The sequence below is a fragment of the Ursus americanus genome, chromosome 12 (genome assembly GCF_024610735.1).
Source record: "Ursus americanus isolate L20-20 chromosome 12, mUrsAme1.1.p, whole genome shotgun sequence".
NCBI lineage: Eukaryota > Metazoa > Chordata > Mammalia > Carnivora > Ursidae > Ursus > Ursus americanus.
Window position 1 is genome coordinate 69211562 of NC_142138.1, and position 26035 is coordinate 69237596.

Below are 26035 nucleotides of genomic sequence, written 5' to 3' on the forward strand. Positions count from 1 at the left end.
TAGGAGGGACGCCTGGGTGGCTCAGTCAGTTAAGTCTACAGCTCAGGTCATGATCTCAGGGTCCTGGGATCGGGCCCAGGCTCTGCACTTGGCAGGGAGTCTGTTTGAGGATTCTCTCCCTCTCCCTTTGCCCCTCTCCCTGCTCTCATTCTCTCTCTTTCAAATTAAATCTTTCTTTTTTTTTTTTTTTAAAGTGTGTATAGGAGGTAGGGGCGCCTGGGTGGCGCAGTTGTTAAGCGTCTGCCTTCGGCTCAGGGCGTGATCCCAGCGTTCTGGGATTGAGCCCCACATCAGGCTCTTCCGCTGGGAGCCTGCTTCTTCCTCTCCCATTCCCCATGCTTGTGTTCCCTCTCTCGCTGGCTGTCTCTGTCAAATAAATAAATAAAATCTTTTTAAAAAAAAGTGTATATAGGAGGTAAACTCAACAGTGACTGATTAGATCACAGTAGGGAAAAGTTGAGGATGGACCTAAGATTTTAGCTTAGATACCTGGGTAGATAATAATCCTAATAACAGATTTGGGGAGTCAAAGAGGAGCATGTATGGAAGTAGCTTTTATTTTGAATATGTGAATTCAAAGAGCTTGTGTCATAAATTCAGGTAGTGATGTCCAATAGGTGGAAATATAGATGTAAAAGCTCAAAAGGGTGAAAGAAATAGATTTGAGAATGGTGTGTATAGAGTTGAAGTCACCATGGTGGGTGAGATTGCCAGTGGAAATGGGTAGAACTTGAGAAGAAAGGATCAGTGACAAAATCCAGTCTCCTCAAATGTCTGGAGAAGGGGAGGCAGAATGCCTTCCCCCAGCAGTACAATCTTATTTCTACCACCCAAAAAATACTAATCAAAATTCTCTTTTAGTGTACTTGTAAAAGAAAGGGTCGTTTTAGAGCTCCTCTGATACATAGGTCTCAAGAAAGAGTCAATGTGGCTCACTAGACAAAAATCTATTTTTAATTGTATAAAATTATACATATAAAATACATAGAAAGTACTAAAAAGGTAGATAAATTCTTCAACAGTGAAAGTGGACAGATCAGGGAACAATTTTTCTCAAGTTCTTTGGGATCTTACTGGTGGTTATTTGAGAAAAAATAATCCAGGAGGTGCAAGAAGAAATTCTTTCCATAACTCACACCCCTTCACACTTCCCAGAGAAAGGAGCATAGGGAAAATGAGGATTTATGATTTCTGGATGATAAATAGGAATAAAAGCTGAACAGACATACCTGTTATTTAATATAGGAGCCTCTACTCCAACACTATATGTGCTTCATGGTATACAGAGATAGGGCTTGGAGAAATCAAGGAGGTCCCTTTCAAGCACTAAAACAGTTGCTAGACTCCTTACTGCTGATCCCATATGTACTGGTCACCAAGATTATTTCAAAGGCAAAAAAGCTGACTTTCATCATATCCCTGTCTGGTCCAAAAGAACAAATTGTGGCCTATTTCCTAACCCATTTCTAAAAACAAAGTGTATCATCATTAAATGGAAAGTCCAATTGCAGAAACATGAAACTTCCCAAGCACATTTTAGAAAGTGCACTGAACTATAATACAGTATAAAGGAGATTACAGAAACAAGGGGAAAATATATCTTCGAGAGACCTACAAAAAATTCTTCCACAGAGGAATGCTTTAGCTGTACTCCAGATCATTTCTCTCCTATTTCACTCAGGAGAGGGGGTAGGGTGGGGAGAGGGAGTCTTAAAAACACAAATAGTAGATCATTGAGTCTCTTTGCCCTCCTGTAGTCTCCCAAGGTTCCAGTTAGGAAGTGCCATAATGCCAGGCTCATTTTCCTGATCAACTCATGCTCTAATAATCAACATGGAGGAAGAAGAAAGAAAAGAGAGAAAACAACTGAATCTATGGACATCTAAGATAGCAAAGAGCAGCAGCTTTGAGGGAGAGAGAGGAATGTGGCCCTCGCCAAACAGGACAGCTGTTTCCAAAGAGCAAAATGATGGGAGGAGAGGGAGCAGGGAAATGTTTTCCCTTTTACCAACCTCTAGACTCAGCTAAGCTGGGTGAGCAGGGGAGGAGCAGAGAAAAGGGAGTATTTGAAGATAAGCAGCTTCAACCCTGACCCCTTCTGGAGGATAGCTACAGCGGGAAAGCTAGATTACCAAAGCTAGATTACCAGTTTGGTATGGCATCTATGCCCCAGAGGCAATTTAGGTTATAATTCCTCTCTTTCTGGGAAGTTTCTCAGGAATGATCTTAACAATAAGATACCAGATTTCCACTTCCTTCCAAATAATAAAGAAAGCCTCAAAATGAAGTACCACTTGAAGGCAGAAGAGGACTAAGATAGTCGTGGGGAGTGGGGGTAGAGTGGGGAGTCTAGGCTAGGAAATATCTAGTTACTGGAGGAACAGCTCCGTACCAAGTAGGCTCAGCTCAAGATAAACCAAAGCCAAAGGCTTCATACTCATACCCTGTTTGGAATCCAAGAGAAAGTAGGAATGAGGGTGAGGGTGGGGCCCGTAGTCCTTATTCAAGCTCCCTGTTGTATTATAAGAACATTTTGTCAGTCATCTTGTGCTATTGAAATGACTACACAGAGTTACTGGGAATGTAAGAGCCAACAAAGCTCCAAAGACAGCCTCCTCTTCTTACAAAGTGGGGTGGCGGTGTTTCAAATGAAACGACATCCAAAAACCAGAAGAAAAGGGATCTCTCAGCAAGTAGGAATCCGAGTGTAGAATTTATACATATACATATATATATATCTCTATATTTTAAAGTATAAAATTGAGAAAGTATATACAGAAATCAACTAAGTCTTAGAAAAGACATTTTAAAAAAGGGCCTAGAGAGGACAGGGAGTGTGTGAGTGGACGCCTAGCAGTTGGAAGAATGCATATTGCCCAACTGCCCAGCAGCCAGCAGGAGAATATCTTTCTTCTCCTTGTGGAAGCGCAGCTCCTTGCCGGCCAGCCGGGCTTCATCCAGCTCTCGCTCCGTAGAGGCCAGCTCTCTAGACAGTGCCCCTGGCACACTCTGCTCCCGGCTCACCCAGTCCAATGCCATTTGGTGGCGAATATCATCATCCAGGGCCCGGTGTGAATAATGAGCCAACACTTCCTGGAAGGGGAAAGGAATATGAAGATCACTGACAAGGTCAGGGTTCATACCACATTGACCCAACAGGACTAGGAACTCTTAGCCTTGTGAAGAAACTGAAGTTAGCGCTTAAGTCCTCTATGGAGATTCTTAAGGAGAATTTCCTGGTGGGGGAAGCAAGGTAGGCAAAAGAATCACAGCTAAGATCGAAATAAGAAAGATGATAGGAATGAAGAGGGTACTTTAAGTGAGGCTTTCAGTATTCACAACCTGGTAGCTCTAGACCTGCTGATTTCTAACAGAACAGCAACCTCAAAATAGTCCTTCTGCCAGACTCCTCTCACCTACCTTTAGGACCTCTTACCTGCCGAGAGCACTGTCTTTCCCTCATGGCCTTAAGGCTGCCATTCCAATGCAGCAGTTGAAAAACCGTCATTAGTTCCTGGGGGAAGAAGATAGGAAGTGTCAGGACAGTGATTTTATATTGGGAGGTTGCATCAGAATTACACGGGGAACCTCTTACAAAATGTATTTATGTAAGCATCTCATACCAACTCTGATATGCGCTTTGGGAAAGGGAGTATTTATATTTTGAAAAATACTCTAACCTTTTCTCTCTTCCCTTCCAACTGAGTGTCAGTGACTTAGGGATTAGTAGGAGATACATCTCTCTCCATCTGCAGGTTGATCCATGCTATTAGAGCCAGAGAAGTAAGTGGAATAGTACCTGGAACTCCAACATTGACTTGCCCTTATTGGATTCCAACATGAATCGGAAGGCACCAATGCCTGTATTTGGGTTGTCAGCTTCCTCCCTGTTGCCCTGTAACAGAGGAAAGGAAAAGACAAATAGAGTTTCAGTCAGGATTATCACCTTAAGCAGCACAGTCCAGTAGAAATATAATGCAAGCCCCCAACCTAATTTAAAATTTTCTAGTGGCGCCAGGGTGGCGCAGTCAGGTGAGCATCTGTTCGTGCTCTCTCTCTCAAGTAAATAAATAAAATCTTAAAAAAAAAATTAAGACAATTATTTAAAAAGGGATAAATGTGGTCTAAAAACTCCAATTTCATAAAATGTGGTACATTATTACACTAGACTGAGTATCCAGTTACACAACCCAAATCCATTCTGGTACTGGCTCTGGTTTAGTGCTGTTTGGTGTTGGTTTAACATTATTAGAGATAATTCCAAATCCTGGAGCCTGGCTGGGACTTCCAAAATAAGGGCATCTCCTGGTTTACTGGTGACCTTGTCAACCTGATTTAGGAAAATAAAGCCAGGAGACTACTGGGAACACAGGTACCCAACTTTCTCTCCTGCTTCCTGAGAAATTGCTTGCTCTTTCTAGCCTGTTCTACACCACCATCCCTGCCCTACACCTAAGATTCTGCTCTTTTTGAGAAAGGGGACTGGGTAGAGGTCAGGAGCCAATCAAGTATATCCAAATCCAAATTCAGTTCATTATGGGGCATTTTCATGGGGTTTTACTGTATATGTATTACACCTAATATAATTTAATGCACTCAGTAAGTATATCGTTAAGTGCTAGCTTATTATTTGTTTTGACTGTGCTAAAATCAACAAGAAGTCAGAACTACACAAGATCAACCCATACTGTTTTGTGGCTCATGAGAAACAACATGCCAACATGTAGTTAAGCTTTATGGTGAAGCAAAGATCACAAAAGTTAGATTTAAAAATGAAAAGCTAGAGGGAGGAAGGAAAAAAGGTAATGTTCACTATTGGCATTTAGGGCCCTGAAGCAAGTAACCAGTTTCATTTTTGCCTGTAATCATTCAATATGATACCTTATTCAGTACCTCCAGAGTTTTCCACGAGACAGTACATAAAAGTAATGATCATCTCTGTACAACCAACTGGGGTATACAGAAGAGGCTGCTGGCAGAGGAGTCCATCTGCTCTGGGCCTTGCTCAGTCCCTTGAAAGCTGAGAGGATCAATATTATGGCACAACTGAAACCTATTCGGAGGACACCAAAGCGGCATGACCCACGAGTTGGGAAGATCTACCTCCCATGACTCTTCCACATCTAACATGGCTATAAACAAGCTCCATTTATTCAATAAACATTTAATCACAGAATACTTGATAAGTGGTAGGAACATGAGAATATAACTGCAAAGAAATTAGAGTTAATTTAATTCAACCTATTCATTTTACAAATGAAGAAACTCAGACCTACAGAGGTTGAGTGATCTGTCAAAAGACAGTACAATACAGTCCCCAAGTCAGGACTTTTAAAGAACAAAAGCTGAAAGCAAAGAAATATGAACATCACCCTTTACCCGTGACTAATACCAAATCGATGTTATTTGGAGTACGGCGATCCCATTGAAATTAATGATAAATCTAGTAAATTCTCAAATTTGAAGGGTTAATCAAATAGAAATAATGGCAGGAATACTAAATTATACGTCCTAAACGCTTTGTAGTGGACGTTGCTGGTGACATCTATTTCCTTCTGCCTTACTGTAGAATCTTAATCTTGTTCCAGTACCTACCCCAGGGAAGAGTGATTTTATCCTTTAATTCCACTGGGTAAATCCTAATCCCTTTTGCTTGTAATTGGTTTTAAGGTGGGAATTCTGGCCATTGGGAGGTGGAAGGGAGGTCTGCTGGAGGGTTTCTGGGAAAAGATTCCTTACTACTAAAGAGATACTAAAAGACAGTTCCAGGGCACCTGGCTGGCTCAGTCAGTAGAGCATGTGACTCATGATCTCAGGATCCCAAGTTCAAGCCCCACATTGGGTTGGGTGTGGAGCCTACCTAAAAAAAAAGAAAGAGGAGGACAGAGAGAAAGAAAGAAAAATGGTCCCTTATGTCTGTATTTAATGTCTGAAATTCTATAGCTGTCTTAAACCCTAAGGGGAGCCAGCCCAAGGACAAAGCCAATATCTAGAGGATGGCTGAGTGGAGAGATGGAAAGAATTTGGGCCAGTAAATGATGACATTCTTGATCCATGGAATCAACTAGCCCTGAAATCTTTACTTCTGAACTTCCTGTCGTGTTAGAGAATAAATTTCCATTCTTGATTTATTCCCTTAAGTCAGTTTGCAGTGAGATTTTTCTATTACTTGCATATGCTAAGTGCTTAAATATGTTCCCTTCTATCCAATAATCCTATATCATAGGTATAATTGTTACATATGAAGAAATTGAGGCTTAGATTAAGTAACTTGTTCAAAGTCACAGAGCTAGTAGAACCATAATTTCAAAACGATGAACCACTGCTTTCTATAATCCAAGCTAATGTTTCATTTTATAATACATTAGGTGACTTAAGAGCGATAAATATACTTCCTTAATTTTAATTGACTTTGATTAATATAAAAATTGTTTTTATTCCCTGTAGATACTGCTGACTGGGGCAAAGAGAAATGGGAGAAAATCAGATGGGTCCTGGGTAACAGAGTGAAGCCAACTTATGATTTAAAGTATTCAACACTAATAGATACACAGATAACCGAAGTGGTTTAGTATATGTAATTACATCTTAAATCGAAAGAGAAGAGAAACAGAGAATTTGTCTGACTTTATCACCCGCTCAGTGAACTTGTGGGAAGGAAGAAAGAAGGCAGCATTCATTTCTAAGATGTACTCCTTTGAGCTAGAAAATTCTAAGTCGAATTGGGTTCCAGTCTTGGCTCTATCACTTACTAGCTACATCCCTTCAGGCAAAATTGCATTTCTATGTTTTAAGTTTCCTCATCTGTAAAATAGGGGTAAAAATAGTTCTTACACCTCAGAGCATTACTGTGATGATCAAATGAGATAAAATACATATAAATCCCCTGGAATAGTCCCTCACACAAAGTAAATACTCAATTAGGATTAGCTGTGGTTATCACCACCACCATCATCATCATCTAAAAGAAAAGACATTCTTTTTAAGGAGAGTAAATAAATTATCCACCCCATTCCTAGAAAGGAAAAAAGGAAATAAGACACTGTATTATAAAGTGTCCTTTATTAATAGATGAAGTAAGAGAGACAAGTGACAATAAGAACAGTCATATCAAAAAAAAAAAAAGAATAACAACAAAAAAAGGGGTGCCTGCGTGACTCAGTAAGCATCCGACTCTGGACCTCAGTTCAAGTCTTGATCTCAGGGTCATGAGTTCAAGCCTGCACTGGGCTCTAGGCTAGGCATGGAGTTTTTATAAACAAACATTGAAAGAAAAAAGGAGTAAGATCTTAAACCAAAATTGGGAAAAGTAGAAATCAAGCTCAGTTTTTATTTTGGAATATCTCTAAAATTCCATAAATCTTGAATTAAAGGTTTTTAGATACCAAAGAGACACAATGAAAGGAGCAAAATACCAACAAAAACATAAACATGCACATAGAATCAGTGACTGAGACATAGGGAGCATGTAATACACAAGAGCGATAGAGAATAAACAGAAAGAGGTACAGACGGGAAAGAAAACAAGAATTCCTGCTCTGTTTCCCAGTGATTTACAAGACTTCCCAACCAGCCAGTTCTCCCAACCCCCACTCTCCTTTCTTTCAACTCCCAGTAACTTACATTGAAAGATGCCAGAGCCTCAGAGACACTCTTCTCAATGAACTCATCAGTGATTCTTCGGGAAGGATGTTCATTAAACACAGAGTTCATCAGTGCAATCTTTGCAGCACTCCGCCGGGCCTCAGCTTTTGTGGGACAAAACTAAGCAGGGCAGAGAGAGAGAAAACATGTATGTATGTGTGTCTGAGAGAGAGGAACGAATGGTGGGAGGGAAACCCTGGGCTAGAAGACACTTGGACAGTCTTTGAATAAATCAGTTCGTTCAGCCTACCCTCCAAAGTTTGTATTGTAAAATGGTTGAGGCATTTGGAAACATAATTTTGATTCAACATCCTGAAGTCATTAAGGAACTGGAGACGGTGATAGCTCATACCAAATTGAATGCAGAATGAGGAAGGCTGCTGAAGTCAGCATATAATCACTGGATATAAAAAATACCCCTGTTTAAACTGTCGACAGAATTAATTACTCAAAGCCGGATTCCACCCAGCCTGTTCAAAATCTTTATCTTGTTCTCTTGTTTTGTGCATAGGCAAGATTTGTTTTCATCCCTCTAGATAACCTAAGAGTAGAACAAATCTGTGTCTAGGTTGCTTCTGCAGAGGAGACCTTGAGTCCCTACCACAAGCACCCATCTGGGGTTCTTGGACTTCGCTTTTTGCTTCGAGCAGGCAGTTCCCCCAATAATGCAGTGAGTCAATGAGCTATCTGAACAGAGTCCAAGATCTGAAGAAGGAATTTATAGGCTTTTTCTTTCCCCAGTGGAACTAAGGAGGAAAGGGGTTGCAAGGGAAAGGAGAACTGACCTGAACAAAGCAAGAAATAATTAAAAGTTAATTCCTGTTTTTTACATTGTATCCAACATGGGTATCATAGAACAAGTACAATTTTCAGAAGTCTTAAATCACTCAACCTTAAATCCCCAGGCACCATAGCATTCCTTTATAATTCATCATCGCTGGCGGCCTCAAAGGCCTCTGTGCCCTCTGTCATTTATGATTAGGATTAGAGGAAAGGAGGAAAGCAATGTTACAGTTTTTAAAAGTAGACCAGGATATGTTCGCTAATTAACCATGCTTAGTATCGATAACTCTCGATTTCCTTTAGCTGACAGGTCTCTCAGAATATGGTGCTTGGTGCATTAACCCTAAGTCGTCTTCTTCAATTTCTCTGTTCACTAGCCTGTCTCTGCTCACTAGTCTGCTGCTCCTTCTACAGTATAGTGCTATTCCTGAAAAGTCAACCATGAAGAAAACCACCAGGAGAAATTTCACCTGCCAAAATGGATATAAAAGATACAAGCTAGGGGCGCCTGGGTGGCTCAGTCCTTAAGCGTCTGCCTTTGGCTCAGGGCGTGATGCCGGCGTTATGGGATCGAGCCCCACATCAGGCTCCTCTGCTGTGAGCCTGCTTCTTCCTCTCTCACTCCCCCTGCTTGTGTTCCCTCTCTCTCTGGCTGTCTCTCTCTCTGTCAAATAAATAAATAAATAAAATCTTAAAAAAAAAAAAAGATACAAGCTAAAAGAAGCCAAGATAGATAATTCTTTGGGGGGAAAACAGAAATCAAATTACTACGATGGCCCAGTTGTGGACATCACCATAAAATTATCAAATCCTTATTCAACAATAAGAGGAGTTGAGAGAAGGGAGGAGAAACCTTATTTTCCAGAAGAGAAAGTATAAACATTAACGACCCTGAGCATATATTTATTTCTCTGAAATGGTTGGGGTTCTGAGGGAAAAATTTTAGTCACCGTATCTGAAATGAAGTCTCCTTAGGACTTTTCTGTTTGAGGCAGGAACTGCACTACAATGGCCCTCATTCATGCCACGGATTTAGTAAGTGCCTACTTTTTGCTGGGTGCTGAGTTGGTAGTAAGGATTTAAAATTGAACGAGAAAGAAGATAGATACTATCTCTGCTTCCATGGAGCAGAGTCCACTAGGTGAGATAATCAACCATGATATGTTGTGATAAGTGATATGATAAGGGAAGTTCAAGGAGCTATGGAAGCACACAGTAGGGGTTATAACTTTGTCTAAGGGTTATGGGAACCATAAAAACAGGACAAAATGTCTATTATCTTCTCTAAATTCCTACTCAGACTCTAAGTTGACATTTCAGAAGGCTACCTTCCTATGGGTGATGTAAAAAAATACATCTTTCATGACAATATTCACACTAGTCAAATTTCTTTTCTTTTCTTTTCCTTTTTTTTTAAATTATGTTCAGTTAGCCAGCATGAAGTGCATCATTAGTTTTTGATGTAGTGTTCAATGATTCAAAAATATGGAACACTTTGCGAATTTGTGTGTCATCTTGCACAGGGGCCATGCTAATCATCTCTCTGTTGTTCCAATTTTAGTATATGTGTTGCAAAAACAAGCACTCTTTTTTTTTTTTCAAATAAAAACAATCCCACAGCATTTATTGTGCTCTGGTAATAACTTAAAGGTAATCAAAACAATAGAAACAAATGTTTTAGGGGCGCCTGGGTGGCACAGCGGTTAAGCGTCTGCCTTCGGCTCAGGGCGTGATCCCGGCGTTATGGGATCGAGCCCCACATCAGGCTCCTCCACCATGAGCCTGCTTCTTCCTCTCCCACTCCCCCTGCTTGTGTTCCCTCTCTCACTGGCTGTCTCTGTCGAATAAATAAAATCTTAAAAAAAGAAAAAGAAACAAATGTTTTAGAACTACGCTCCCAACCAAGGACCTCTATAAAAACAAACTACATGGCCTTCTGAAGAATTTCTCACTTCATCGATCAGTTCTAGTTTAGAGACACTTTGGAGCAGGGTAATATTATCTCCTTCTAACATGATCTGTCCCAGTTGTTTTCTTGACTTTGTGTTATAGTGAATCTCTTTGGCATCATCTAATAACGAGGTTCACGTACTCATCAAAACTATTGATACAACCCTCTATCCTCATGTTCGCTTGGTTATGAAGCCACACCTGAATCTGAAATCTATTTTGCAAAGATCTGAAGATGAGGATGATGGGATGCACCATCACTTTCTGCACTTTTTGGTCCTGGCCACGGTACGTCATGGTGGAAGCTGACAAAGACCGCTAGTCAAATTTCTTATTACCCTATAATAGCAACCACTGTTCATCATCATCTATTACAGTTCTTTCATATAATTATAGAAAGCTGGCACTAGAAAGATTTTCGAAATAATCTAACCTATCTGCTTCATGTTATAGATGGGGAAACTGAGGCCCAGAGAATTTACCTGACTTGCCCTACTGGCAGTGAGGGGAATAAGAATTTGGATCTTCTAACTCTTAGATGAGTACTATTTCCACCGTACATAGTCCCTCCCCTTTGACCTCTTAAAGAACTCACCATTGTTTTCTGAGCAATTGCCTATGAAAAAGTACTGGGGATAAGGAATACTATTCTGTGTTCTCAAAAAGAGATGGCATGAAGTTGGACAGCCAGGTAAGAACATGATCTAGATGCTGGTAGTCTGATATACTGAGTAAGGGCCTATTCATAACCGCTCCAATTCAAAGTGGATGTGGGTTTTGCAGGCTGAAAGAAAAGTTACCGAGGTTCCTCTGTGGTTAAATGAACCTCAGATGTTTACCAGAATGATGTGCCCAGAATTGGTTGAGGTCCTCAAATACATAGATTTCAGAGAGTGATTTCGTGGCCAAAGTGATGGAGAAAACCCCTACTCACAGCTAAGCATGTATCTTTGCTACTGCCCCCTTGCAACTCTTACCTGGAAACTCCCAAAGCAGCTTCCCCCAGGCAGAGTGACATAGCAGACGTAAGGAGGGCTGTTGGAGGGAACCATCTCATAAACCACCAGAGCCCCATTCTTCAAGTCTGCCCCACGGGACTGCTTCATCTGCCAGAATTCCTGAAGTGCCTCCACCACGTTCACTACAGAAAGAGAAGCAGTGAAGTTCAGCAAGGAGTGGTTCTGTGCTTCAAGACGGCATCTGCCCCCTGTACCTACATCAAGAGTCTAACCCGCCTTAGCTCCTTATCACCACTTAAAAACATTTAAATTAATAAACCTAGACTGCGATTAAGGCATTTGCAGAGCAGGACCAGCGTATGCCTGTCCTTCTTCCCCGCCTCTCCGGTTCACATTTTGATTAGTCCTAAACACCAAAGCAGAATAACTTAAATATTGGAGGCAGGGTTTCCAGGTCAGCAGACCATTATCCCTGCCTGATGAAGTGCAAGTAGATCATTGCACAATTGGTCAGGTGGCCTAGAATATTATCCTACAGCGCAACAAGAAGTGCATTTACTGAACACTTCTGTGTGCCACGCCCCCATTCTACAGATGAGTGAAATGAGACCTAGGGACGTTAAATAGCTTGCCCAAGGATGTAACAGCTAGAAAGTAGCAGAGTAAGAATTCAAACCCAGGCTATCTTGGTTCCAGAGTCAACGTTCCTAACCTTTGTGCAATACTGCCACTCAAGGAAATGTGGCCCTTTTAGTCATTCTCAGGTCTATGCTTCTGGTGAGCAAACCCGTAGCCAGATTCCTTTTCCATCCTGGAATATTATACATTATGTATATATCTATACTATACTCTGTGTGTGTGTGTGTGAGAGAGAGAGAGAGAGAAAGAAAGAGAGAGAGAGCACACGCACATGAATTTCTCTTCCGAGGATTTCCCTAAGTAAAAGTAATATTTGGAGGAACTGTATATTGGGAGATATTCCTTCACAGGTCTCTGGTGCTCCTTTCCATCTTGCTGGGTATGCCAAGATTTGAAGGACTTGGCTGCTCTTTCCTGGGCAATTTCTCAGGATTGTGTCTGCAGCAAGAAACCTGAGGGATGAGGTAATGTCTCCCTCTGGGATAAAGAACAAGCCTGCTTACTGCTTGCTAAGAAAAAGTAGGTTCCCCAGGCTCAGCATTCCTCTTCTGTGATGCAAGCCGCGGCCTATGCAAGCATGCACCTGAGCCCTTCACATCAGACAGGGGAGCCAAGGGGAACTGACACAAACAAATCCGATGCTTATGCTACCTGCTGTACTGTGAGTAATAAAGTCCTTTGTCTCTGACCCAGAAGTCTCTTGACTTTTGCCACCGTCTGTCAAACAGTAACTGGCTAACGTATTAGAGTGAAATCACACCCCAGACTCAAAACACTGTATTCCAGAACAGTCCCCTCTTCCCCCCGATACTTGGGCTCAATCGTTGCACAAATATGTCTTGAGGACCTACTCTGTGCTAGACTATGTGCTGGATGCTAGGCTACAACAATGAGCAAAACCATACCCTGTTCCGTTTCCTTATGCAGTTTACAGTCTAAAGAGGGACAGAGAGATTAACCAGAGAATCTCAAGCAAATGAAAAACTGCAACTGTGATAAGTACTGTAAAGGAGTTTGGTAGATGACGGGAAATGTCGTCGGGGCATCTGACCTCCTTAAGAAGGTCAAAGAAATTTTTACCCTGACAAAGTGATATGTAAGTACAAATATGAGTATGAATTCACTAGGCAAAACGGTGAGAGACTAGAGCTCTGAACAGAAGGAACAACATGCGTAAGGCTCTGTAGCAGCAGAGAAGATGGCAAATAAAGGGACCAGTGTGGCTCGAAAAGAGAGAGTGAGGGAAAGTGTGATGCCAAGATGAGATTGCAAAAGCGAGCAGGGGCCAGACCAAAGCGGACCTTGCAGGCCACATCAGAGTACTGGCTTTATCTTAAGAGCAGCAGGAAGCCATTGAAGGGCTTAGCATGAAATCAGTTTTCCTTTGGAAAGGATCACTTTGACTGCAGGGTTCCAAACATTTCAAGTGGCTTTAACAAAAGCCTCATAATAATAAATGATCACATGCATTCTCCAATATCCTCCAACATGGCCACTCTCTACTCTTAGTTACAATATCCTCCAACATGGCCACTCTCTACTCTTAGTTACATTCATTCTTTTATAGTGTGTTAGTTTAGGTCTTCCAAGGAGAAGACACCAAGATGGGATAGACAAGCAAGAGACTTACTGGGGAGGAAGTAGGAGAAGAGAGAGGCTTCAGACCATGTTGAAGGTCTGACACCTATAGAAGGGGCCTGGGTAGAAAGGAGGTCTGGATAGGAGAATCTCAGTCAGCAGCGCAGTTCCAAGAAAGGTTTGGCCAGGCCAGTGGGAAGTCCAAAAGCCAAAGGAAATCCACACCTCACCAGGATGTGCCTGAGTTAGTGCCCCTGCTGGGCCCCATCACTGACTGTGGGGGGCGGGCGGGAGCTGCCAGGACGTGTGGCCTTAGTGCACATGTGGTGATGGACACCGAGGGGACAGCAGCTTAAGGCTGTCAGTGAGTTATGCCCCTGCAGCAGAAGATATGAATAGCACATTTTCATGGCTGCCACACACACATGAAGCAGAAATGTGAGCACACAATATGTACATGGCTCTATCCTGAGCATTAGAGATGCAAAGATGAATAATACACTTTGCCGGTCAGCAAGGCGTTCAAAATCCAGTGGCCAGCAACAACTGTTATCTCACCTGCTCTGCAACTGAAGCAAGCACTCCACGTACCAGCCAGAGTGTGCAAGCCACACAAGCTCTTTCCTAATACCCTGTATCTAACTGACTTTTTACAATGCTCATTCTTCCATTAAAAGGCAGCATGAAAAGGAAACTCTGTCTTTCCCACCCTTACTTTTGGCAGGGGCTCTTCAGAGGTCACTGCTGCCCAGAAAGCTTAGCCATCTTTGTTCTTTCCATTGAGATTTTTTCAGCCCCAGTTCCCTCTTTGAGACAATTTAGCACAATGCACTGGGTGACAGCTTTCCTGACATGCAAACAACAGAGAGAATATTGAAATAAAGAGAAAGGGGGAGGAAACCATTGTAACTGGGAAGGTCCTATTAAAAAGCATATGTCCAGTCTATATCCAGTTAAATCTCTCTTGGCACACAGTACAGGACTATTTTTCAATGATTACTCAAAGCCAAAGGAAATAGGGAGTATTGTTTCAGAAATGGATGAAATGGGAAATTGGGCAGCATGATCAGGAGAAAAGCGATTACAATGATCCGAGTTTGAAACTGCTCACGGACTCATTGATCTTCAGAGCTGACAGGGATTTTGGAGACCATCTAGTCCAACTCAGGCTACAAAAGGGGAAATGACCTGCTTGAGGTCACATGCTGTGGCAGAGCTAGGGACTGAATGTAGACATCCTGATGCCAATGTTCTTTCCAATTTGGGAATCTTAACCCAGGCTCCAAGATTGGGTCCATGATTGAGCTTCATGGGAATTCACAAGCCCCCTAAAACCCACAATGAAACCGTGTGTGTGTGTGTGTGTGTGTGTGTGTGTAGAGTACATGGGGGGAGGTTGCTCATAGGTTTTATCAGATTTTTAGTGAGGAACCATGCACCTAATGATTCACATGAGGCTGGTTAAAGAATTGTGAGGTGGGAGGGTTAGCAATGACCAAGACATACACATCTGACAGCTACAGTTGCTTTTTAGGAGTAACTGGAGGATGCTGGGCTAAAAGAGACAAGAAAGACCAAGATAGTGAGGAATATTTAAGTGCTTGTACCATGATGTCAAACAATAACAAAAGAGAATAATTCTGGTTTTGGTCCTTAGGAGATAAAATATGAATGTCTAAGTGGGATGAGAGGTACAGATTATATATCCACCATACAGTGAAATCATTAAAACAACACATGAGGGACAACTGGGTGGCTCAGTCCATTAGGAAGCCAGCTCTTATTTCAGCTCAGGTCATGATCTCAGGGTCCTGGGATCCAGTCCCGCATCCCCTTGTATGGCTCTGTGCTCAGCAGGGACTCTGAGAGTCTCTCTCCCTCTCCCTGAACCCTACTCCCCCCCCCCCCCCCGCCGACAAGCACACTCTCTGTCTCAAATAAATAAATAAGTCTTTTTTAAAAAAAAAAAACAACACATGAAATTACAGTAAAAAACTTATGACATAAAAATAAATACAATTTTGTGGTGAGGGAGCAAGGATAAATAGCTAATGCAATTGAGAGGTGAATGACAAGATTCTCCCTGATCACACAGGATGGCGAGAATAGGCTAGCTCGGCTTAATTCAGATTATTATGAAGACAGGGAAGCTGGTTAACGATATTCCATCTGACATTTCCTATTTCAGCCTGGAGAATGTGCCCGTGAATGGCCCAGTGCATAGACTCATTGGAAGAGAGGGATCGCAAGATGACAGTGACTTTGGGTGAGGACTATGGGAGGCTGAAAAATGCCCCCTGCTAAGATGTCCATGTCCTAATCCTTAAAACCTGTGAACGTTAGGTGAGGTGGCAAAAATTTTGCAGATGTGATTAAGGATCTTGAGATGGGGTGATTATCCAGGATTATCCAGGCAGGGCCCTAAATGCAATCCCAAGGGTCCTTGGGGAAGAAGAACTGATGAAGTGCAGAAGAGGAGAGGTTAGTGTGAACACTGAGGCAGAGATCAGAGTGATGCAGTCACGAGCCAAGGAATGCTAGCAGCCCCCAGAAGCTGGAAGAGGCAAGGACACAGATTCTCTCCTAGAGTCTCTGGAGGAAACACAGACCTGCTGACCCCTTGATTTTGGTGCAGTGATACTGATTTTGGGCTTCTGGCCTCCAGAACTGTGAAAGAATAAATTTCTGTTGTGGTAAGCCCCCAAATCTGCAATAATCCGTTAGAGCAGCTACAGGAAACTAATACAGGGTCTAATCCAACATTCCAAAAATTGGAAATATTCAGACTATCAATTTAACTCCACAGTCACTTGTAGACAAAGAAGCTGTCTGTGATTCCAGGGAAAAGGAACAACAACAACTAAGCAGAAAATACCACACAAGATTCATTTGTTCAACCCAGGGGAGTAGCTGGGCAGAACCTCCGATCATGTAACCATACTGTGATACAAAGGGAGAACAACAATTCCAAAACTGTACGTTTGAAGAGGGCAGTGCAGAAGTTACAGCGCAAGGAAAGTGACTTGGTCACTCAGTCAGTCATGCCAGTTGTAGAGATTGCCAGCTGTCGAACATGAGAAGGGGACTCCATGCCATATGTAAAAGGGGGCAAAGCAAATGGGAATGCTACCGATACCTATCATTGGCAGTTTTCAAAGGGCTTCCAAATGCATAATACTAGCAACCACTCACTGAGTACCAACTATGTGCTCTATGGCTTGCACTTGTTAGCTCATTTAGCCCACACAAAACTATCGAGGTGTTATAATATCCATTTTTCAAAAAGCAAACAAGTTAGGACGCCTGGCCGGCTCAGTCTGCAGGGCACACAACTCTTGATCTCGGGATTGTGAGTTTGAGCCTGATGTTGGGTGTAGAGATTTCTTAACAATAAAATCTTAAAAAAAAAAAAAAAGTGAACAAGTTAAGGAACAGGCCATGGCGGCAGAACCAGGATTTAGAACCAATGTTTGTTCGCCTCAAAGCTGACCCTCTTTCTATTGCCCTATCCCACCTTATTGCACCATTAATCCTCACACATACTTGTGGACTGTGAGCTCCATGAAGGTAGGGACTGAGTTATCTGTCTTGTTCACCACTGCATCTGGTGATCAATAAATATCTGTCGACTGAATGAGGCAGATGAGGCCTAGAGAGATTAAGCCATTTATCCAAGATCCCACAGCCATTGTTTGACAGGGTGACGTTCTCTGATTCCAAACCCTATGCACTACAGCATACGGAGCTCTGTGTGTATCTTGGGTGGGGATTGGGGTGAGGGTGGGGGAGATATAGGACAAACAGGTGAAATAACAGAAGTTTTGTTTTTGTGTTTTTTAAATAAATGCCGAGGTCCTACATGGGCACAGGTAAATCTGAAGATGGAAAAGGTGAATTTGGAGCAGTCAGAAAGAAGGTGAAGGATGTGAATTGAAGATGATACAGTAAAGCATTGCTGGATCGGATAAAGGTCTGGGCAAAGTCAAAGTAAATCATATTCAGGGGAGTAGAGCCAGCCCCCAAAACCCATGCCATCAGTCACAAGGGTACGTGGGTACATGCCAATGGCAGTTTTGCCTATTAATCGAAGCAGAATAAGCGATTCCATGTGGTGAAGGACTTCTGAGCCAAATCGGCAGAGATTCTGCTTGCCTGAAACTCAACTATCTGCCAAACTCTCCCAAAGTACTGGCTGGACACCCAGACTGGAAATGAGAAACTCAGGAATAATGAGGAGTGTGGTGGGAGGTAGGGAGGTTGGAGGAAGGCATCGCAGCAGAGTCTAAAGCCTGACTGATCGCTCTTTGTCAGTAAAATCCCCTTGCTCCTTCATCCCGTCTAAGGAAATGAAAAAGTTTTTACAGGACACTCCGTTTAGATGCCAAACCAGAGGCTCTCTAGGTAACACCGACAAGAAAAATGGTACACTCCTCTACAATTCTAATAAACGCCTGTAAGTTTCTAAGAGGAATGGTTCGGATTGAGGGTGACTTCTCCTATGCCCAGAGGCAAGGACTTTCCCTTGGTCTCAACTTAAAAAGACTGGAAGCAGCAGGACAATAGCTGATGACAGTGCCATCGCAAAGCCCTGTTAAATCTAGGAATTCAACTAGACAAACAACTATATTCCCTCATGATGAGTTTCAGAATCACATGCATTTGTATTCCAAGCACCTAGTAGAGTGCCAGCCCCATTGTAGGGGTTCAAAATGCTGAAGAACAAAAGGAAACTAATGGTAAACGTATCATTGGGCACATCTAACAAATGGAGCTAAAAATCTGTTTTCATAGGGATCTTTGGTTTACACTATCTGGGTATAAGAATGGGAGAAAATGAGACATGTTCTTTCTGAGGAAATATGAACCAATAAATACGAGGTAATACTCATCATTTTTAAGGTACCTATTCTGTATCAGGCGTAATATCTTATTTAATCCCCCTCATAACCCTCAAGAAAACTGAAGTGTGGTGAAGTTAAGTCACTTCCCCAAAAACATAGCTGGCAAGTGACAGGGATTTAATCTGGGATTTAATCCATGCTTGTCTGACTCCAAAACCTGCATATGCTCTTTTCACTACACTTTCACAGGGAGGGGGAAAAAGTCACTGTGTCCATAGGGAAAGCCCTACAACTGTATTATTGTCCAACCAGAGGGTTACAGATACAGCCACTTCCAGCTCAGGCAGGACTTAATCAAGCAGAAAGAAGTGATGTCTCAGAAATTCCAGACCTACATTCTGTATCCCACACCCCTCACTATATTGTGTTCCTTGTTACACTATAAATCTGGAGCTCAAACTCAGGAAATTCTGCACCGATTGGACAAAAACAACAAAGAAAATCCTCACATTCCCCTTCTCAGAAACCCTAGAAATTAGGCATCTGTAAGATGAAGATTTCTAATAGAAATAGGGTTTCTGCCTGGCTCATTTCCACAGAATTTAACATTGAGAGAGCCAAGGCCTGGGATTTATCCTCAGTTCCTGGGCAAGGGCCAGGAAAACAGAGCCAGACAGACAGAGGCCAGAGTTGTGAGGCTCCATACTAAAAAAGACACCAAAGTGAGGTACTAAGTCACAGGAAGCTGGTGTGGGCTCCATGGTACCGTTCCAGACTTAAAAGCACAATTATAAGTGACTTGTGAAGGCAATATCTAATTCCCCAGCAAATCTGAAGTCGCATTGGAAATTTCAAAGTGAGGATAAGTAAGAAAAGATTTCAAAAGTCAAGATTGAGAAGGTGGAGGGGCACCTGACTGGCTCAGTTGGTGGAGCATGCGAGTCTTGATCCCGGGGTTGTAAATTTGAGCCCCACATTGGGTGTAAAGATTACTTTAAAAAAGAAAAACCTTAAAAAAAAAAGATTAAGGAGGTGGAGTAAGTTAATAGGGGAGCCCCGGAATTGCCGAGATCATAGAAGAAAGATTGGTATGGATGAGAACTGTCTTGGATCTGACATAAAGGATAGGATCCTACACAATGGGGACTGGTCCTCAAAGGCAAAGGGATGTTAAACTACAGGAAGAATTCCATTTCTGGAGAAAAGGTTGGGAAGAAAAGATGGCTGTATTTGAAAAAGGGGTCCTTGGAGAATATAGTAGTAACTCAATAAAGGGGAGGAGGTGAGATGTGTGTGTGAGCGTGTGCCTGTGTGTGTGTGTGCCTGTGTGCGCGCGTATGTGCGTGTGCGTGTGTGTGTGCGTGTGTGTGTGTAGCCCAGAAGGAAACTCCCCAAAAGGAAATGCATGTGAGGGCTCTGCGCCAGGAAAAGCTATCCAGAGAACTATGGGAGCAAGGCTCCTTTACAGAGGGTGTCCCGCAGGAGGCCAGACCCGCAGACTCACCTCGGCCATAGCCCTGCGTGTGCTTGGCGAAGCTCCTCACCACGGCCTCCACGGCCTCCCGCAGCACCGCGGGGCTGCCGGCGGCGCCCGGGGGCAGCTGCAGCCCAGGGGCCCCCGACAGGAGCAGGGGCGGCGGGGGCGGTGCGGGGGGCGGCGGTGCGGGCGGGGGGCCTGCTGGGGGTGTGGCGGTGGCAGCCGCGGCCCCAGTCACTCCGGGCCGAAGCGCTCGCAGAGTACCCCTCCCGCTGGTGCCCACGCCAGGCTGCAGCCGCTGTGCTCGCATCGTCTCCATCCCGGCCGCCAGTGGAGTAGCGGCCCGGAGCCTGCCAGCCTGGCGAGCTAACGGTCCCAGCCACCCCCGCCAGCGAGCGCCCAGGGACTGAGGCGGTGCCGGAGGCCAGCCGTCAGTCAAGCGGGGGCGGAGACGAGCCAGGTCCTATGCCAATCACCAGAGACTGGGCGGGAGCTGGAGGGCTCCAGCTCCGCCATAGGCAAATTACTGAGGAGGGCGGAGGTTCTGGGCAACCAATTGCAAAGAGAAAAAGCGATATTCTTTATAAGGGAGAAGCTTATCTCGGGCGCTTCTTTGGGAGTCCTGTGGGGAGTACTGGAAAGCAAGCCAGACGCCTGGGACGAAGCGGGGGGGGGGGGGGGGCGGGGGGGGCGAGGACCGGGAGGAACGGGGGCGGGGGTAAGGCCTGGATGTCAAGCTGAGAAGAATTGTAGACAGAGTAAGAGGATTCTTTGAGATCATTTGTCCGAAGACTTCATTTTATAGATGTAGATGAGGATACAGATAAGTTATGTGACTTGTCCAAGATCACATGCAATGGGCAGTGGAGCTAAAACAAGGAAAGAGTACATTTAATGAGCATATACTTACTATATGTCAGACACTGCGCAATGTACTTTAGTGCATAGTCTTATTAAATAATCACAACGACTAACTAGATTTTTATTATTTTACAGATAAGGAAATGGACATTCAGAGAAGCTAGATAAATTGCCCAAAATTAAAGCTAGGAGATGGCAAAGAGGGGTTCAGACATAGGTCTTCTGATTCCCAATATTTTTATCTTTTGTTATACCATGCATCCTTAGGTAGTTTTCTGATTTTACCTATTCTAAGTTGGGGGAAACAGTGAGAAAGAGTGGAATGGGCAGCTCCCTTACATCCCGTTAGAGTGAGGAAGAATTAGAATATATACAGAAACTAGAAAACTGAGAAGTCTGGAGGCAGATTAAGACAGTTACCTTGCTCATAACCTGTCAGGCTGAGTTCCTCTGATTACTCTTACAGACTCATACGCACAGAGATACACACTACACATCCTTTTGTCAATTGACCATCATGCCATTCCTACCTAGGTGAGGTACTTTTCTCTCTCTTTCCCTACTCTGCAGTGGCTCAGGATGGGGAAATAAAAGTCAGAAGTGGAAAAAAATGGGGGCACCTGGCTGTCTCAGTCAGCAAAGCATGCTACTCGTGATCTCAGGGTTGTGAGTTTGAGCCCCACTTTGTGTATAAAGATTACATAAATAAAAACTTTAAAAAAAAAGAAGTAGAAAAAAGAATGAAATGCACCTGGTGAGATGAAAATTAGAACCCCAAGGAATAACTGGGAACGGTTACAAAATAAGAAGCTTGAAAGCGGGGCAGTCAGTCTACTGGAATATATCTGTTGATGGTGGAGGGAGGTAATTTTTGCAGGAGATACTTTCGTAGAAATCTTAAGTTAAAGAATTTGAGGATGGACATAGGGGAGACTGAGCAAACGAAAGCCTGTCAAATGCCTTAAAACCTTCAGGACACAGGACACTTATCTTTTCTTCTGCAACACAGTTGGTCGGTTGGTCTCCTGCAAAGAAGGTGGCTGGAACCTCTAAGTACCCCCTAGATCATTATAGCTATAGCATTACCCTCCCTTCCCATTCCTCATTCCCCATACCCCACACCCTCAGGCAGAAGTGACAAAACAGAGACTTCTGAACACATTTATTTGATATGTCAAGTGGAGAGAGGAGTGATTTAGAGTTACTCCCCACTTCTACCTGTGGGGGTGTTCATAAGCTCAGACAGACAGAAGAGCAGCATAGAGCCCATGACCCACTCCCTGGGAAAATGAGACAACCTGCTGTATTGGTTGGGGGAACAAGGTGGGAATAAAAAGCAGGAAGTTGAGAAGTAAAGCTGAGAGCAGGAAGGGCAGCAGCAGAACTGAAGCTGGGGGTTGCTGCAGGAAAACCCCAAGGAGGGTGAAGAAGATATCCTGAAAAGTGGTTAGGGCTGGAAGCAGGGTGTGAACAAGGAGCCAGGCCTGGAGAGAGAAGCAAGACCTACACAATGGGATGGGATATCCAGGAAGAGGGTAGAGTGTGCAGAGTCATGAACGGGCTGTGTTGTAGGGCATACATGGAAAGCAGGGGATTGCTTCTGCAAAAGGGCAAAGAGATTGGAGATTATCCGTAAGTAGGGGTTCCCTACTGCTTCTGAACAAATGCAGGTGACTTTGGGACCCACTTGGGGCCCAAGCACAAGTGGCCCCCTGTGTGCCATTCCTGTGGATGGGTACACAAGTATTCCAATATGCATGTGAAGTGACCAGGACATGAATGCATGTGTCTATATGTCCAGTAAAGAGAGTACTTACCCTTCCCTGCGAATGACAGTACTGTGCTTGTGGACACTTTTTTACCCATGTGTGCGTGCACCGTGCCCAGGAGCACATGCAAGAGACCCCTATGTCCGTGGTGTGTGTGTGAGCTGGTTCTCCCACCTGTCCCATCAAGGTCCTGATCCCCACCCTCCTTGGCTCCTCTCGCTCCTCTCAGCGCCCTGGCTCCCCTGGCCCGCCTAGACTCTGGAAGCCCCCTAGCAGGCGGATCTGCTCAGTCTGCATCGAGTGGCGCCTCACCAACTTGCGCTTGGTCCTGGGAGAGCCTGGCGCCCCCGCCTGGGGAGGGGCGGGCAGCGAAGGCGCCCGACCTCCGGGTTGGGGGCGAATGTCGGGGATGGGAGGGTGGGGGCTGACGTTGAGCGGAGGGAGGAAACCAGGCCGCGTTTGCGAGATGTGGTCCAGGAGCAACGTCCCCGAGCCCCTCCGCTCCAGCAGCCCGGGACTCCGCCTCCGTCCGCTCAGCGGAGATACAGCCCCTGGCAGACTTTCCTGGGACTGGCGCGGGGACGGAGCCGAGCCGGCTGGAGGGAGGGTCAGCGGGGAGGCGCTGTATCGGCGACGCTCCAGGGACAAGCGGCTGCACTCCGGCGAGTCGGGGCAAATATTTCCGGGGGTATCGAGCTCCACCGGCTCCATGCGGCTCAGTTTCTGCCTCAGCCCTGAAGGGGGACCAGACTCCTGAGCTTCTGGCGCGGTGTTTCGGCGAGAAAGAGGACCCCCACCCGTCACTTTCTCCGCCCACGGGGGCGGATCCTCCGGGCCTTCGGTGCTGTGACGTCTGGAAAGACGGGGTCGACCGGTCAGAGTCAGGCCGTTGAATTCCGCGGTCAGGCGCTCAATCCCCAGCCTCCCTTCCGCGGGTGGGACCGGTTGAGGAGGAGCCACTAGGCCCCAGGGCTCGGAGTTGAGCCTTTTGAGTGGTTTTGGAGGGTGACGGGGTGGTTTGGGGAGCGGCTCGGAAGGGGAGGGGTCATCAGGGGGCTTAGGAAGAGGGAATTCGAATACGTCCCGCTTCTCCTCTTCTTCCTGAGCGCGAGGAGATAGCAACCCTCGTCCTCCTCCTCCTTCTCCTGCAGTCTGCAGTTGGATTTCGGAAGGCGACGTGCAGACCCCGGGGCTAGGAGGAGCGGGAGCAGGGTCCTCCACCCCCGGGGACGGTGGGGAATTGAGATACTGCCGCGTCTTCTTGGTTCCCGAGGGCGAGGTGTCGGTGGTGATGATGATGACCTCCGTGCCCTTCGCCTTACAGGCGTCCAGCAGCGTGGCAAGGGTCTCGCGGTCCCCACGGTCCAGGGCGTGGACAAGCGCCGAGGCGCCCGCGTGATCTCGCACGGAGGGGTCTGCACCGTGGGCAAGGAGCAGCGAGGCCACGGCGGCGCCCCCACCCCCGGCGCAAGCGTGCATCAACGCGGTGCGCCCCAGGCGGTCTGCGATGTTGGGGTCCGCGCCTTGCTCCAGGAGGTAGCGTACCATGCGCGCCTTGTTCTGGGGGTCGTCGTAACGGGCCCGACAGGCCGCCATTAGCGCAGTCTCCCCCTGGGCATCACCCTCATTCACGTAGGCGCCTCCCTCCAGAAGCAAACGGGCCAAGCGTAGCTTACCCTGACCCACGGCCCGAAGAAGAGCGTGGCCCTCGGTGTGCAGCATAGCTGCGGCAGGGGCGAGAGCACCAATGGAGCCGGGACTGGGGCCCGCCGAGGATGTCTAGGGGCGTGGGGGTGGTGGCTGGCGGAGGCCTGAGGGCTCAGTGGCGAAGCCAATCCCTGCGAGAAAGAGAGAGATCTTATTTACGGATTCAGGCAGGGAAACTGAGGCACCGGTGGAAGGAGACGGCGTGGGGAGATCTCCACGGCACGGCACACAGTCCTTCCTCTAACTCATGCCTTTGAGCCGCCCCCTCCCCCCAGCGCATGCCTGAGGAGGTGGGAAGGGTGCACCCGCATTGAAGGACGAGCGCGCGTGCAAATGCGTACGTGCACGCGCAGGGATACCGCACCCCCACCCTCACCCCACGGCTTATCAGACCTTTCCAGCATCCCCCTTTTCTTATCCGCACTTGGAATACCCCTTTCTAGGATGCTGAACGCCACCCACCCACACACATGCACCCATACATTCACACACATAATTCCCATTCCTAACCTCTTTTAGGTTGCCACAGCCCCCAAAATTGAGTGGGGGTAGGGAAGCAGCTTGCATTTGGGACCTAAAACGGGTGGGGGGAGAATTGGGGGTTTCTTTTGCCCATGCTATGTTCCCCATCACTCCTTGCTCTTTCCCTCCCAGGCTGTGCGCCCAAATAGATACCTGAATGTCCGCAGGATCTCCGCCGGGCCAGGAGTGAGGCCAGGGCCATGGGGCAGCCTGGGTGGCGGAGCTGGGTTCCCGGGGGCCCACATGGCGTGGGGAGGGGCACCCGGATTCCCTTGGTGTATCTGCGCCCGGGCACCGGATCCTGGTCCCTCCTCCCGGTGCGCCCCGGGCAAGGCGCCGGCTCGGGAGGAGAGAAGCTGGGGGGGGGGGGGGCGGAGCTCTGCCTTGCTATTTATAGCCTAGTCTCTGCGGGTGGGGGCGTCGGGCACCAAACCGTTCCCCCACCCATGCACACATAAAGCCTCAAAACCTAGAGGCTCCAATCCTGACTTCTCTTGCTTAGCCGACCTCCCCTCAGCCCCAACAAACCTAAATGTTTCTTAGGAGACTCCTCCGCGACCCAGACTGGGACCATCCCAGTTCTTGGTTGAGCAGAGCCCCATTCTCCGCGCTAGGTGTGTTTATGCGCGCCTGTGCGCCAGATCTGACCTGCCACACACAGCACATGGTACAGTGTGCAGAGAGTTGGAGAGAGGCGATTGGGATCCACAGCGGAGTCCATACTGCGCAGAGAGAAGCAAGAGATCTGGCTGCCTCCTTGTAGTTTACATGTCAGGGAGAGCTAGAGCCAGACACAGCGGTACATCCTCACTCCACCTCCGCCCAAACGGAACACACGGCACAGATAAACTTGAACCTCAGATCCCTTGTACAGACCCCAGATAAGTATGAGGAGAGTGGATATACTGGTCGTTTTTAGCTACACCAGGGGGCATCCCCAGATACCTTCCTCCCCATATTCTTGGAGGGGGAGAGGAAGAGAGAAAAGGGGCAGAGAGAAGAGCGAACCTTGTAACACCTCCCTTTCTTATTGCATCTATTTACACTCGTTCTTGCTTAGACTCATTATTTTTCCATGTTCCTTGAAGGTCTCTATCCAATCACTCCTTAAGTCTTCTCTCTGCCTATCTGTCGCAATCGTAATCAGTCTCTCTGCTGCCTGTCTCTGCCTCTCCTTGCCACCTGCCCTGTCTCCATGGTTACCATAGCTTCCATCTGCATATTTTAGGAAGGAGTTTATGTCCAGCTGGAAGGCATGAGGGGAAGTGGAAGATGAGGAAAAAATCCCAAGGATTTGGAAAACTC

The 26035-nt window shown here is 45.8% G+C and overlaps 2 protein-coding genes, 1 non-coding gene and 1 pseudogene across 3 annotated transcripts; all 4 read right to left on the reverse strand.

Annotated features, from left to right (window-relative positions):
* Positions 1 to 932: 932 nt before the first annotated feature.
* LIX1L (limb and CNS expressed 1 like) lies at positions 933 to 20284 on the reverse strand. Its single transcript, XM_045776258.2, has 6 exons — positions 19899 to 20284; positions 11355 to 11518; positions 7624 to 7764; positions 3800 to 3895; positions 3437 to 3514; positions 933 to 3093 (listed from the first exon to the last, which is right to left on the reverse strand). The coding sequence occupies exons 1-6, from the start codon at positions 20188 to 20190 to the stop codon at positions 2851 to 2853; spliced, it is 1014 nt and encodes a 337-aa protein (XP_045632214.1). The 5' UTR covers positions 20191 to 20284; the 3' UTR covers positions 933 to 2850.
* Positions 9907 to 10012, reverse strand: LOC123778707 (U6 spliceosomal RNA). The gene has a single exon (XR_006775999.2). It is a non-coding gene; the product is annotated as a U6 spliceosomal RNA (small nuclear RNA).
* LOC148109228 (small nuclear ribonucleoprotein E pseudogene) lies at positions 10013 to 11348 on the reverse strand (annotated as a pseudogene).
* Positions 20285 to 20829: 545 nt separating the features above from the next.
* Positions 20830 to 24223, reverse strand: ANKRD34A (ankyrin repeat domain 34A). Its single transcript, XM_045776247.2, has one exon. It carries the CDS (start codon positions 24221 to 24223, stop codon positions 22727 to 22729), a length of 1497 nt encoding a protein of 498 aa, XP_045632203.2. The 3' UTR covers positions 20830 to 22726.
* Positions 24224 to 26035: the final 1812 nt, after the last annotated feature.

Bases quoted from the DNA above. Each gene is read 5' to 3' on its own strand.
- LIX1L (XM_045776258.2), bottom strand. From the start codon at position 20,190: ATGGAGACGATGCGAGCACAGCGGCTGCAGCCTGGCGTGGGCACCAGC. The intron at 11,519-19,898 runs GTGAGTCTGCGG...CTCTTTCTGTAG, and splicing joins CACGCAGGGCTATGGCCGAG to TGAACGTGGTGGAGGCACTT. The intron at 3,515-3,799 runs GTACTATTCCAC...TTCTTCCCCCAG, and splicing joins AGTCAATGTTGGAGTTCCAG to GAACTAATGACGGTTTTTCA.
- ANKRD34A (XM_045776247.2), bottom strand. From the start codon at position 24,223: ATGCTGCACACCGAGGGCCACGCTCTTCTTCGGGCCGTGGGTCAGGGT.